The sequence below is a fragment of the Sus scrofa genome, chromosome 1, assembly GCF_054392235.1.
Source record: "Sus scrofa isolate SSC_HxYL_T2T_F1_AM1 chromosome 1, Sscrofa_HxYL_maternal_Yorkshire_Landrace_v2.0, whole genome shotgun sequence".
NCBI classification, from domain to species: Eukaryota; Metazoa; Chordata; class Mammalia; order Artiodactyla; family Suidae; genus Sus; species Sus scrofa.
In genome coordinates, this window is record NC_139383.1 from 122,676,577 (window position 1) to 122,689,336 (window position 12,760).

Below are 12,760 nucleotides of genomic sequence, written 5' to 3' on the forward strand. Positions count from 1 at the left end.
CGGTGGCTACAGCTGCAATTAGACCCCTAGTCTGGGAACCTCCATATGCCGTAGGAGCGGCTCAAGGAAAATGCAAAAAGACAAAAAAAAAAAAAAAAAAAAAAAAAGCAAGCTAAGGCTTTTGGTATCATTATCTATTTTGGCAGAAGTGCAGCTGTATTCACTATTGAAAAGTAGGGTAAATTTATATTTTAGGTTTAACCTTTATGAGGGATGAGTTATAGAAAAACTAGTAGAAATAGCATTTAAGAGTATGTGTATTTTGGAGTTCCCATTGTAGGTCAGCAGTAACGAACCCAACTAGTATCCATGAGGATGCTGGTTTGATCCCTGGCCTCGCTCAGTGGATTAAGGGGATCCAGTGTTGCTGTGAGCTGTGGTGTAGGTTGCAGATGTGGCTTGAATTGGGAGTTGTTTTGGCTGTGGTGTAGGACAGCAGCTATATCTCTGATTCAATCCCTACCTAGCTTGGGAGCTTCCATATGCTGCAAGTGTGGCCCTGAAAAAAAAAAAAAAGTATGTGTATGTATATGTCCTGGGGTAAGTGGAACTAAAACTCTGTCTTTCTCATCTCTTAGAGCATAACCCAGTGCTTGATGTTTATACTGGTGACCTTGTGAGCCTGCCTGAGGATATTGGTCCAATACTTGGGCCTTGAAAGAACTGCTTCTAAAGAAGCATTATGATACCAGATTTATTATAAAAATGTTAAATTCTGTTCATGGTTTATATATTTGGAGATTAGATAATCTCTGTAGGCAATCATGTTATATTTATCTTCAAACATTAGACTAGGAATTCATTGATGTGGATTTTACTGGTTTTTAGCAACTGTAGAATCTTAGAATTGTTGGGGAAGGAAAAAATTTCCCTCTGCTCTTTTTAGATTCTTCTAGCTGGTCTAAGAATTAAACCGACATGAGACAGATTAACAGGAGGAAATAAAATTTAAGTATGTATGTATGAAGTCTCTGGAAAAATGAGACTCCAGAACAAGGTTAGGCAGTTGAGGTTTACATGGCATTTGGAAGGAGAAGGGGCTAAGGGTTTGATACGTCAAAGAGGAGGAAAAAAATTATAGCAAGATGGAAAAGCAAATGTTTGGTAAACAAATGCTTGCCATGCCATGCAAGGACAATGGGACACAGAGAGGACTTTAGTTTCTAGGCCCTGCCAGGTTCCTCTTACCACACCTAGCCCATATTCTTTGTATTTACATCTCTCTGATGATAGTGCTCTTCCTGGACCAGGTTCTTTATCTAAAACCTTTGAGGCAGTTATAGGGGAGGTAAAAAGAAAGGCTTCTGGAGTCTTCTGTTTCTTAAAAATCAGTCTAAAATAACCCTCAGGCCAGAGAGACACATTTTGGGATGACAGACTACAGAATCATGGATTTAAAAGTGATCTTTAAGATCAACTACATAAAACTGTTTCAGAGTTTAATTCATTTGCTTAAGATCACACAAGTTAGTGGCAGACATAGTAGGAAGAAAGCACAAGAGGTAATAGCATTTGTATGAGAAAGTTTGAAGGAAAATCAGGATGATGTTTTAGAATAGCTTTGTGACATTATGCAAGTAAGTAACTTACTTTTTCTGGGTTTGTCTCATTTTTTTTCATGTTACGAAATGAGGTCATTAGATCATCAATATTCCTTATTTTTTCTAAAATTCGATGAGTCCAAACTACTTTTCCTCTAAAGCTGGAAATATTTTTGATTTTTCTGATTATCAAATGACTATATAAAATAGACATTCTTGCATGTGAATTAAGTAGAAGATGAAGTGTCTATCACCATTGGCATTTTGGTGAATAGTCCTTTAGATCTTACTTATTACTTAAACCATTTTAAATTTTATTTGCAATTTATCTTAGATTTGTTTCTATGCCAATAAATATAGCCCTACCTCTTTAATGGCTGTGTACTATTTCATTGTTTCATTGATGAATGCATTATTTACTAGCTCATCACTAAATAGACTTTTTTTTTTTTTTTTTTGTTTGGTCTTTTTAGGGCTACTCCACGGATATGGAGGTTCCCAGTTAGGGGTTGAATCAGAGCTGGGCCTCTGGCCTATGCCACAGCCACAGCAATGCCAGATCCAAGCTGCATCTGTGACCTATACCACAGCTTACGGCAATGCCCAAGCCCCGACCCACTGAGCAAGGTCAGGGATCAAACCCATGTTCTCATGCTAGTTGGATTCGTTAATCACTGAGCCATGATGGGAACTCCTAAATAGGCATTTATTGTGTTTATTACTTTTTTCTATTGCTGCAGCGTACCTTATTGTGTGTAATTTCCCCCCTCATTGTATGAATATTTGCTTAAGATTAATTTTTAAAAGTGGTGTTTTCAGATATTTAAATTTTGATATATATTGCCAGATAACTCTAAGAAGGTAGTACAAATTTATGCTCTCTTATCTAGAAAGTTAACATTGATTTAATACACATTCTACAGACATATCTAATTGCTCCACAAAAGTGACATTTAAAAAAAAAATACAGGATTCAGTCAAGATTTACACAGTGATGAACAGGGCAGAGGTTCTGTCTTAATGTACTTTGCAGTCTAGTGATGCTGTTTATAACTGGTCAGCATAATAAAGCAACATTTCTCCTATCGGCCTGACACCCATGGTCCCCTTGGTCCCACCACTAACTCTTTCTTCTTAAAAATCAGAGGTAGCAAGGGACATGTCTGGACCAGCTCTGCATTTCCTAGGAGATCAATGTTGTGAGTGCATGTGGAAAAGGGCACCATCTTTAGCTTATTCTCTCATTTTTACTATGCCCCTCTTCCCCTGCTCTCCCCACCCTCCCCAAATAGAGACTTGACGTGGGGGATGGGGAAGGGAGTACTAGGGAGAATGTGACATTTGTCCACTGGAGTTAGAAGGAGGAAGGACAGTTGGGGACTGCTTAACCCATTCTTCTCCAAACTCTTCATGTCTCCTTTAAAAAAAAAGAAAACAAAAAAAACCTATTGTTTTTACTGTCTCAGTGAATCCTTGTTGATTTTTGGGAACTTTGGGAATAAGTGGCACTTTCATGGGCAAGAACCCCACTCATCTCCCTCCAGATAAGAGCAAAGCAACTTTTTGTACATTGTCTATGGAATCACTCTCTTTTAAATTCAATTAATGTAATGAAAGTTAGGTCATTTGATTAAATTTAGTGATTCATTGCATGTTATTGGAGGACTTACACCAAGTTTTGTACTCTGCAGTCAAATTCCTAACCTGGCAGTCATACAGAGGGAGGGATACCTTGCTGGGTGTAGTGAGGAGGCAAAGTCTACTTTAGTTAGTATGTGGTGAGAGGTGGTTGTTTTAAGCGTGGCACTTTTGGGCAGATGATCTGAGCTGTAAATATTCACCCTTCCTGGAGTGGATGATTGAGAGTTAACTAGAGCTATTTCCTGCTTGAGGTGGTATCACAATATATGTATTATTTATATTTGTGCCTCCTACAACAAAACAGAAGCAAGTGGTTGGCATGCAAAGGAACTGGGAGAAAGGCCTTAGATTTAAAGCTGATCTTTGTTTTAAATAGGCTGAATATTCTACACCAGTGACTCATTCTTTGTGAAAGAATATGCTGTTTGGCCTTTTCAGAGGAACTACAGTGCATCCTATGATTTAGCATCTCAATGAGGGCTTATTCATTAGCTGAACAAAGGCTTTTTCTAGAAATGGGGATTATATTGTCAGTAATTTTAGAGGAAAAATGTCATTGTCCATTTTCATAGTTAATATGGTGACCAGGGAAAATGGGCTCTTCTAGAACTTTTGAAAGTATATGGGAAACATTTTATACTTGATTCCCTTATTCTCTGGGGAGAATTTTGTGCTGACAGATTTTGAAGCTGTTGACTGAAAAAAAAAAAAGGCACAGCTTATAAATTGAGAGTTATGTTTTATTTGGTGGACAAAACTGAGGACTTAAGCTGGGGAGATAGCCTCTCTGATAGCTCTAAGGGACTGCTCCAAAGAAGTAAGGGAGGAGCCAATATATATAGCAGTTTTTGCAAGACCAGGTAGTCAGAACTTGCAAAGATTACTGTTAACTGAAGAAAACCAGGTATCTTAAGTTAAGGAATTTAGTGCTTTTCTATTTATGGGACGATGCAAGAGTTTGGGCTCATTGAAATCATTCCCCTGATATACATCTTAACTATCTAGGACCAGTATCCTGCTTTTCTCCATCCTGAATCCTCCTCACAGAGTGCACAGTTGGAGGTGGCTGCAATGGCTGAGGGCTTGGAGGTGCGCAGCCTGTTTATCTTCATCCTAAGTTCCTTCAGGGCTCACGGTCCAGGGGTGGCTGTAGTGCCTTGGTAGCTGAATCCTTTGTTTACTGATAGGGCAGGCAACTTTTTTTTTTTTTCATTGACAAAGCATATATACATACTGTTTTATTGCTTTGGAAAAAAATTTTTGCCCTAAATATCAAGCTTTCAAAAAGAATGTATATATAAAATTTATGATATATAAAATATAATTTACAAAGAAATAAAACACTATAGTTCTTTTAAAAATTATAATTCTTGGTGTTTCTTGATAACTTAATGTGTTACATTATAATGTACTAAATAATAGTTTTATTATTTTTATTCCCCATACATTTATAAACAATAAGGGAGTTTCAATATTTTGACAAAAATTTTTGAAGGTCATGGAACGGTTATAATTTTCTGCCTTAATTATTAAGATGGCTTTGCATTGTTTCAGCTTGCATGGGCAGTTTTACTGCCTATACTAATGTGGTAAAGCTGGGACTGCCTGTACTTACACAGTGAAATGGAATTGAGAAGGGACCCTGAAAATGCAGTATCATTGCCAGGAGGCATAAAGGAACTGCTTGAGGTTATAGATTATAATTTTTGAGTGAGAGTAGTTATAGTTACCAGTTTCTCCAGCCTCATTCAGCTGGAGGGGTATAGGTAGAGAGTTGAATTTAAGCAGGTTTTGGTTGGGAGTTGGGAGTGGGGGAATGGCAAAGAAATTTAAGGCAAATGCAGTGGAGAAACTATAAAATAATTGACTATGGAATTTAAACTGAATAAGGAGAAAGAAGATATCCAGTAGTGAACAGGGTGGTAGCATTGGCGGGTTGAAGGATTTTCATGCTGTTGAAGGAAATATTCTGAAGAGATGAGTGTTAGAAAGAAAGTAGGATAAGGAAGTTGAGATTAAGAAGAGGTTTCACTTACCAGTAACAATAGGTTCTAAAGTTTGACCTTGTAAGGGAGAGGTTGAGGTAGGAGACCACCCTTGGAGAAAGGTAGTATGAGTGTATTGGAAGGATGATCAGCATGAATGTTGGAGTTGCTAATAAGAGTTATGATTGGGTGGTGTCAGAGTGACAGTGAGTTAGGAGCTATAAATAAGGTAATAGAGGCAAGTAGTGACTTGGAGGCAGCAAAACCTATGGTAAGTTGGAATACTTGGTGATGTGGTCCATGACTATGAAAGTCTCAGGAAAAAGAGAATAGTCTTGATGGGCCCAAGACAGAAAGTGGTAGATGGCTGGACGTGTTTAGTGAAGTGAGGCTCAAGGGAATGTCTCCCAAGAATAGGGAGAATTCTAGGCCTTCCCCTTGATTCCTGCTGGAATCCTCCTGATAGAGGTGAAGAGTGCTGCAGAATGCTTCTCTTGACACTTACCAGATTGATCTGGGGTAGCTGTGAGGTGGCCACAGTGTGTGGCAGCTTGAGGCGAGATCTCAGTTTCCCAACCAGGGATTGAATCAAGGTTGCGGCTATGAGAGCACCAAATCCTGACCACTAGATGACAAGGGCCAGTAGCTAGGAGCAGGGCCCTGGCTCTTTGCTTCAAAGAAGGAATTCAACAAAGAGACGGAAAGTACTAAAACAGGTAAAGTGTTTATTATGAGAAAAAAGTGCGGATAGCCACTTAGGTGGGCCCAGAGAAAGAGTCACAGGCCTATGGGGTGGTTTAAGTCATTTCTGTGGTGGCAGTCTTCTGGGTTCTCTCTTGGCCAGCCGTTTTGCTTTGTCTGGCTTCAAGTCTGTATTCTGTCTGAATCAGGACCCTCCCCTGTGTGCGTGCTTGTGCATGATTTAGCCAAGATGGGTTCTGGCACAAGGGTCTCTGGGAAGTTGACAGAACCTGTTATGGTCTGATGCTCCCCTCCCTTCTCTGACGCCAAGGAAACTTTCTGCACACATGTAGTTTGGGAGGTCTTCTTGACTTCAAGAATGAGAAATGTGTGGTCTCCTTTTACCTGAGCAAGATTCAGCCTGTCTTTGCTCCTGCCATTATCTTTACCTTGAAGTATCTGTCCTCAGGGGACAGATTGCCAGTGCTCAGCTTGGGGCCCATCTGTCTCCTGCCTCAAGATGATGGGCCAGAAGAGGTGATTTTATGAAACATTAAGTGCTCCCTTGATTCCAGCCAAATGCAACCTATTAGGGGTGGGATAGGGGCAGGGCAGTCTTATTATTGAATCCAGGCCACCTTTTCACCCTGGGGAGTGATAGTCTGCTAGATGGATGGCTGTTCTATTTTTAAGTATTTGGCGGCTTCCTTTCAATTCCTGCTGATGTTAGCCTGTTGGCGGTTTTGGTATTATACTGGTGCTTGCTTGGTTCTAACCATGTGAAGGAATGGTAGGAAAGAAATTCACTCTAATATCACCTGTATTTACAATGTCACAAATACATATGTGTGTATATATCTGTGTATATTTGTTTACACCTGTAAATAAACTTTATATATTTTATCAAGTAGATGAGGTATCCATTCATTAAGTAGTTATTTGATTATCTTAATCTTAATTTTCAAATGCCTAACATCAGTGCCAGTGTATTGATGACTTAGAGTACCAGTGTCCTTATTATTAATATCTGAAAGGTATTTTATTGAGATACTATATAGTAGGGATTACTGATTATATGTAAATCAGATATATATTTCGCATTGGCCTCCCTTATCATTATATCAAGAAAAATGATGTTTTAGTGTTTAAGATAGGGATATTTTTTTCTCTGTTCCTGAATTTTGTAAAATGTTTAGTTAAATGCTTTGCACATACAATTGTTCACATGTTTAGAAGCTATGAAATAATCTCTTCCAGAAACACTTTGTAGCAACTTTTTTGTGCCTGTACAGGGACAGATTCAAAATTCATAGTAATTTTTTTTTTTTTTTTTGGTCTTTTTGCCATTTCTTGGGCTCCTCCCACGACATACAGAGGTTCCCAGGCTAGGGATCGAATCGGAGCTGTAGCTGCCGGCCTACATCAGAGCCACAGCAATGCGGGATCCGAGCTGTGTCTGCAACCTACACCACAGCTCACAGCAACGCTGGATCCTTAACCCACTGAGCAAGGCCAGGGATCGAACCTGCAACCTCATGATTCCTAGTCGGACTCGTTAACCACTGAGCCACAACGGGAACTCCCATAGTATGCTTTGTATGAAGGGTAAGTTCTAATTTCTGTCATGATGATATTACAACATTTGGTATTTCTTAGATTTGAAAAAACCATGCTTATCAGTTGACTTTACCACATTTTGAAGTGTATTAGTTGAGCTGAATTAGGTATGAAAACAAAACGTTGTTTTGACATATTTGTTATGTGGTGGACTTCTAACTAGATTGCCAATGAATCTCACAGCTTTTAGCTTTCTAAAACTGAAAATTTTGCATTTAATACATTTTCTTAAAAAACTTAGAAAAATAATAACAGCACGTATTTCTCTAAATATGCAAAATATTTAATCTGAGTGTTGCAGAGTCTACCAGCTTCTATCTTTAGTTAAAAGATGCAGTTATTACTGTACTGTGAAATACAGCTTAGTTGTGCTTAATTTTTTTGGTTAGAATTGTATTTTGGGATGAGTGAAAACTAGTTAAAAGTGAAAGTATTCAAGAAATAGCAAGAAATACTAACACTGCTGAACAATTTCTGATATGCTAGGTCAAGATTATTTGGCTGTTGTCTGTGATAGGAAAAATATGCCAAATGCCAATGTAGATTAGCTATAAAATGACTTATTTGCTCTCCTTAACAAAAGTTTTTTACCCCGTATTAAGTTGTAATGCTGTCTGCAGTACTAGACAGTCCCCAAATTTAGTGATAAAATACACTGAAAATTCACTTCTCACTCTGTAATAACTTTATATGAATATTCCTTATCAGGCAACTTTTCTTCCTGAATAAATGATTCAGGAATCTAGGCTACTTTATTTTTGTTCTGTATTATTGGGCCCTTCCCAGTTTGTCTCCTGCCAGCCATTCAGAAGGTGAAAAGAGCATGGGAGAACCCTGGCCTGTATACTTCTCTGCTGCTCCCGTTCTTTCAGCTGGAACTCAGTTATTCTTCACACCTAACTTGGAAGGGAGACTAAGAAGTTTTGTCTACCTTTGTACATAATGTACATCATGAGGAATGGCTGCCAGACTGGATCAAGAGTAGAGTTGTTTTTTCAAATAAAATCTTTGAACGTTTATTTTTTTTATTTTTATTTTTTTTTACTATTTCACTGATTGATAGGCGGCTGATGTGAAGAGTTTTTGGAAGGTTGTGCATTTTGGTAAACAGATGATTCCCTCTCACCTCCTGTCCCCTACACTTAAAATTGGTTGTGTAGGGTGTGTGGGATGCAGATACCAGGGGTGGTAGACATTTGGGGAAATTTCATCTCAAAACTGGCTATCATGATTTAATCACAGGGCTTTTCTTTTGAAAATCTCAGTTAAATACTTTCCTATTTGCGAGTGGGGTCATTGAGGTACATGCACCTATAGACATAGGTGTTCAGGTCTATGGGAGGGATAGCAATTTAAAATATGGGGGTTAATAAGGTGGTTTTAAGAAACTTCATGATGAATTTGAACTGTAGTTTATAATAGCTTGTGTGTGTGTGTGTGTGTGTGTGTGTGTGTAGATGTCTAATTGAGCTCTTTTAAACATTTCATGAAATGCTGGAGTTCCCGTTGTGGCGCAGCAGAAGCGAATCTGACTAGGAACCGTGGGGTTGCGGGTTCGATCCCTGGCCTCACTCAGTGGGTTAAGGATCCGGCGTTGCTGTGAGCTGTGGTGTAGGTTGCAGATGCAGCTCAGATCTATCACTGCTGTGGCTGTGGTGTAGGCCGGCAGCTATAGCTCCGATCAGACCCCTAGCCTGGGAACCTCTATTTGCCGTGGGTGCGGCCCTAAAAAGACAAAACAACAACAAAAACAAACAAATTTCAGGAAATGTTAAAGGTTTATTTCATTTAGTTTACATTAGCCTAAAGTAAATGGCAAAATAGATTCCGATTAAGTATTGACTTAATAAACAAATCTAATTTAAGGCACCACAAACTAACCCATAAAGGAAAAATAAGAACATGACATCCTAGTTGAGTAAGTTAGTTGCTTGTCATACTGGAACAAAAATCAAAATAAGCTTTTGAAAATATATACATTAATCTCATCTGTTTTTCTGTGGTAAATATTTTTTATATTGGTACTCTGTAAGAAGCATTTTTTATTTCTCTGCCTAGCTGCTCCTGGGGTCTGCAGAAAGACTCCTCCTAGTACACATTATTATCTCCTAAAAAATAGATAAGTCCATGACTTAAAATTAGCAAACAAACTAGGCCCCGCTTTTAGTTGTTGGAAACTGGACTATCCCAGTATTGAGTTAAAGTAACACAAAATGAAAGTTTTATAAATAGCATCAAACTATGAACTTGGCTTTACATGACAGTTGAAACAAGTAGCAAAGTTCTAAGAGATTTAAAGTATATCAACTGAAGAAGGAACTTAAGTGTGTGTGTACACTTGTCTATGAATATGCTTATACATTTTTTGTTTATTGAAATTTGTGTGCTTGGAATGGAGAAATTTCTTCAGCTGGTGGTTGAGGCAAACTAGGTCCCATCTGGGCAAGGGTCATTGGGACAATTTTATGTTAAAATCATAGTAACAGAGGAAGGCATTTTGATGATAATATGGCAGATCCCTTGAAACATGGAGAAGTGAAAATCTTAGCGTATTATACTGGAGAACTTTCCACCCTTTGTGGTAGATTCTTAATAGATATATGTTGGATGGTATTGTATTCTCACTCCAAAGCCAACTTTTGAAACCTATGAGTAATAAATAGTAGATTTTTTTCTTATTCAAAGCTTTTGTTATGTTAGTTTTCCACTTTGAAATAATTTGATTTTACAGATACTGCAGTTGTTTAGTCCTAATTTTATTTTGAAAATTTCAAACTTAAAAGCAGTTACAAGAAGAGTTCCTGCTGTGGTGTGTTTTGTACTGCACAACTCTCCCCCACCCCCACTTTTTTGGGGGAAATGATTGGAAAGCAGATTTCAGACATCATGAAACTTCATTACTAAATACTTCAGCACTCATCTCCTAAAAATTTGTACATTTCCTAAGTAGCTAAATTGTTTCACTCCTTAAAAATTAACATGAATTCAGTAATATCATTTACTATATAGTCTGTAGTAAAACTTCTCCAGTTATCCTAAAGTGCCTTTTTTTGCATTTGTTTATTATATCTCTTTTAGTGTCTAAATCAAGCCTCCTCACCCCACCCCCACCCCCGTTTTGATTTTCACTTTTTTCTTTCTTTCTTTCTTTCTTTTTTTTTTTTTTTGGTCTTTTTGCCATTTCTTGGGCCACTCCCGTGGCATATGGAGGTTCCCAGGCTAGGGGTCCAGTCGGAGCTGTAGCTGCCAGCCTACGCCAGAGTCACAGCAACTCGGGATCCGAGCCGCATCTGCAGCCTATACCACAGCTCACGGCAATGCCGGATCTTAACCCACTGAGCAAGGGCAGGGACCAAACCTGAGACCTCATGGTTCCTAGTCGGATTCGTTAACCACTGTGCCACGATGGGAACTCCTCTTTTTTCTTTTGGCTGCACCCATGGCATATGGAAGTTTCCAGGCCAGGAATCACATGTTTGCCACAGATCTGGCAATGCCAGATCCTTAACCCACTGCTCCAGGCTGGGGGTTGAACCTGTGCCTCTGCAGAGAACGTCAGATCCTTAACCTACTGCACCCATGGCAGGAACCCTGAATTTCTCTATTTTTTTAATGACATTGCCTTTTTTATGTGTCTAAGTCAGTGACCTAAAGAATGGCCCACATTCTCAGTGTGTCTGAATTATACATTGAAAAAATTTAAGCTCAGTTTGCTCTTATCATGCCATGGAGTGTGTTTCTAGGTTACTTTCCCTTAAGTCTTATTGGTATTCATTGAAGGAGTTCAAACCAAATGTAGTATTACATTAGCCTAACTGTAGTTCAGATTGAGGTAGCTTTGTAAACTTGCAGTATAAGAAATTTAATGTGTTCAAAAGAAAAATTATAAATTACAAAATGAAGTAAATTGTAGTATTAGGATGAAGTGGGAAAAGTTGGGAGAGTTAAACCCAGAATAAAGAATGATTACTGGTTTTTTTTGTTCATTTTTTTCCCTAGTATTCACAAATCATTCATTTGACAAAATCAGGGACCAGTAATATTGATGGAGAACTTTAGAACCTGCTAGGTTTTAAAATAATGTTCCTAGCATAATGCCTTTCCCATTGGTGCTCAGTGAGCATTTATGGCTTTCATTAATTATGACAATTACATTTTCATTTGTAAGATAATTGGTAATATATAAACATGTGACAGTGATGACATTTCTTTGTATTTTAGACTATCCCCATAAATATGGTCCACAGGGGGGCTGTGCAGATCATTCAGTATTTGAAAGGATGAGGAAGTACCAGATGACTGGTGTAGAAGAAGTAACACAGGTAAGGATTTTAATACATGCTTGTCTTTAAGAAATAGAAATGAAGTTGGGCACGTGTTTCTGCATTAAAACGTATATTCTAGAATTTCTAAAAGATGTATACTACTCAGGAAATATTTATATTTTTTGATACTCAAGGAGGCCAGGTAACTTGCTTATAATAAAGATATGATGCTGAAATTTGAATACACATCTGCATGACTCAAAAAACATAATTTGTTCAGGAGTTCCCGTTGTGGGTCAGTGGATTAAGGACCTGACCTTGTCTCTCTGAGAATGTGGGTTTGATCCCTGTCCTCACTCAGTGGGTTTAAGATCCAGCATTGCCACAAGCTGCAGCATAGGTCACAGATGCAGCTCAAATCCAGTCTTGCAGTGGCTGTGTTGTAGGCCTGCAGCTGTAGATCCTAGTCAACTCCTATTCCTGGAACTTCCATATGCTGCAGGTGTAGCCCGAAAAAAAAGAAAAAAGAAAAAAGAAAAACAATAACATGTCCAAAATATACTCTTACATGTTTTATCTTAAAATTAAAAAAAAAAAATCCATTCCAATCATGTGTTTTGAGTAAATTTGTTTGTATTAGTATGAAAATGAGAGTGACCAACTGACCAACTTGTCTTGTTTTGCCTGGGACTTCTCCATTTTAACACTGAAAACCATGTGTCTTTGAGCAACCCAAGATGTTTAGTTACCATAATAAAAATCACAGTGCTTTTGATATTTTAATTGTAAGTTTTCCTGATATTGACTATTGATCTTTTTTTTTTTTTTTCTTTTTTTTTGGCTGCCTTGTGGAGTTCTCAGGCTGGGGATCAGATCCGAGCGTCAGCTCCAGCAATGCTGAATCCTCTAACCCACTGTACCAGGCCAGGGATTGAACCTGCATCCTGGTGCTGCCGAGTTGCCACTGATCTCATTGTGGCACAGTGGGAACTCCCAACCATTGATCTTTTATTTTTTTTTTTTTTGACTC

The 12,760-nt window shown here is 38.3% G+C and overlaps 1 protein-coding gene across 1 annotated transcript in view; it reads left to right on the forward strand.

The window, feature by feature from the left end:
* The window catches only part of ADAM10 (ADAM metallopeptidase domain 10), a 118,465-nt gene that overhangs the window by 61,487 nt on the left and 44,218 nt on the right, over positions 1-12,760 (forward strand). The window contains 1 exon segment of the mRNA NM_001130531.1: positions 11,687-11,787. Coding sequence (NP_001124003.1) covers positions 11,687-11,787 — 101 coding nt within the window.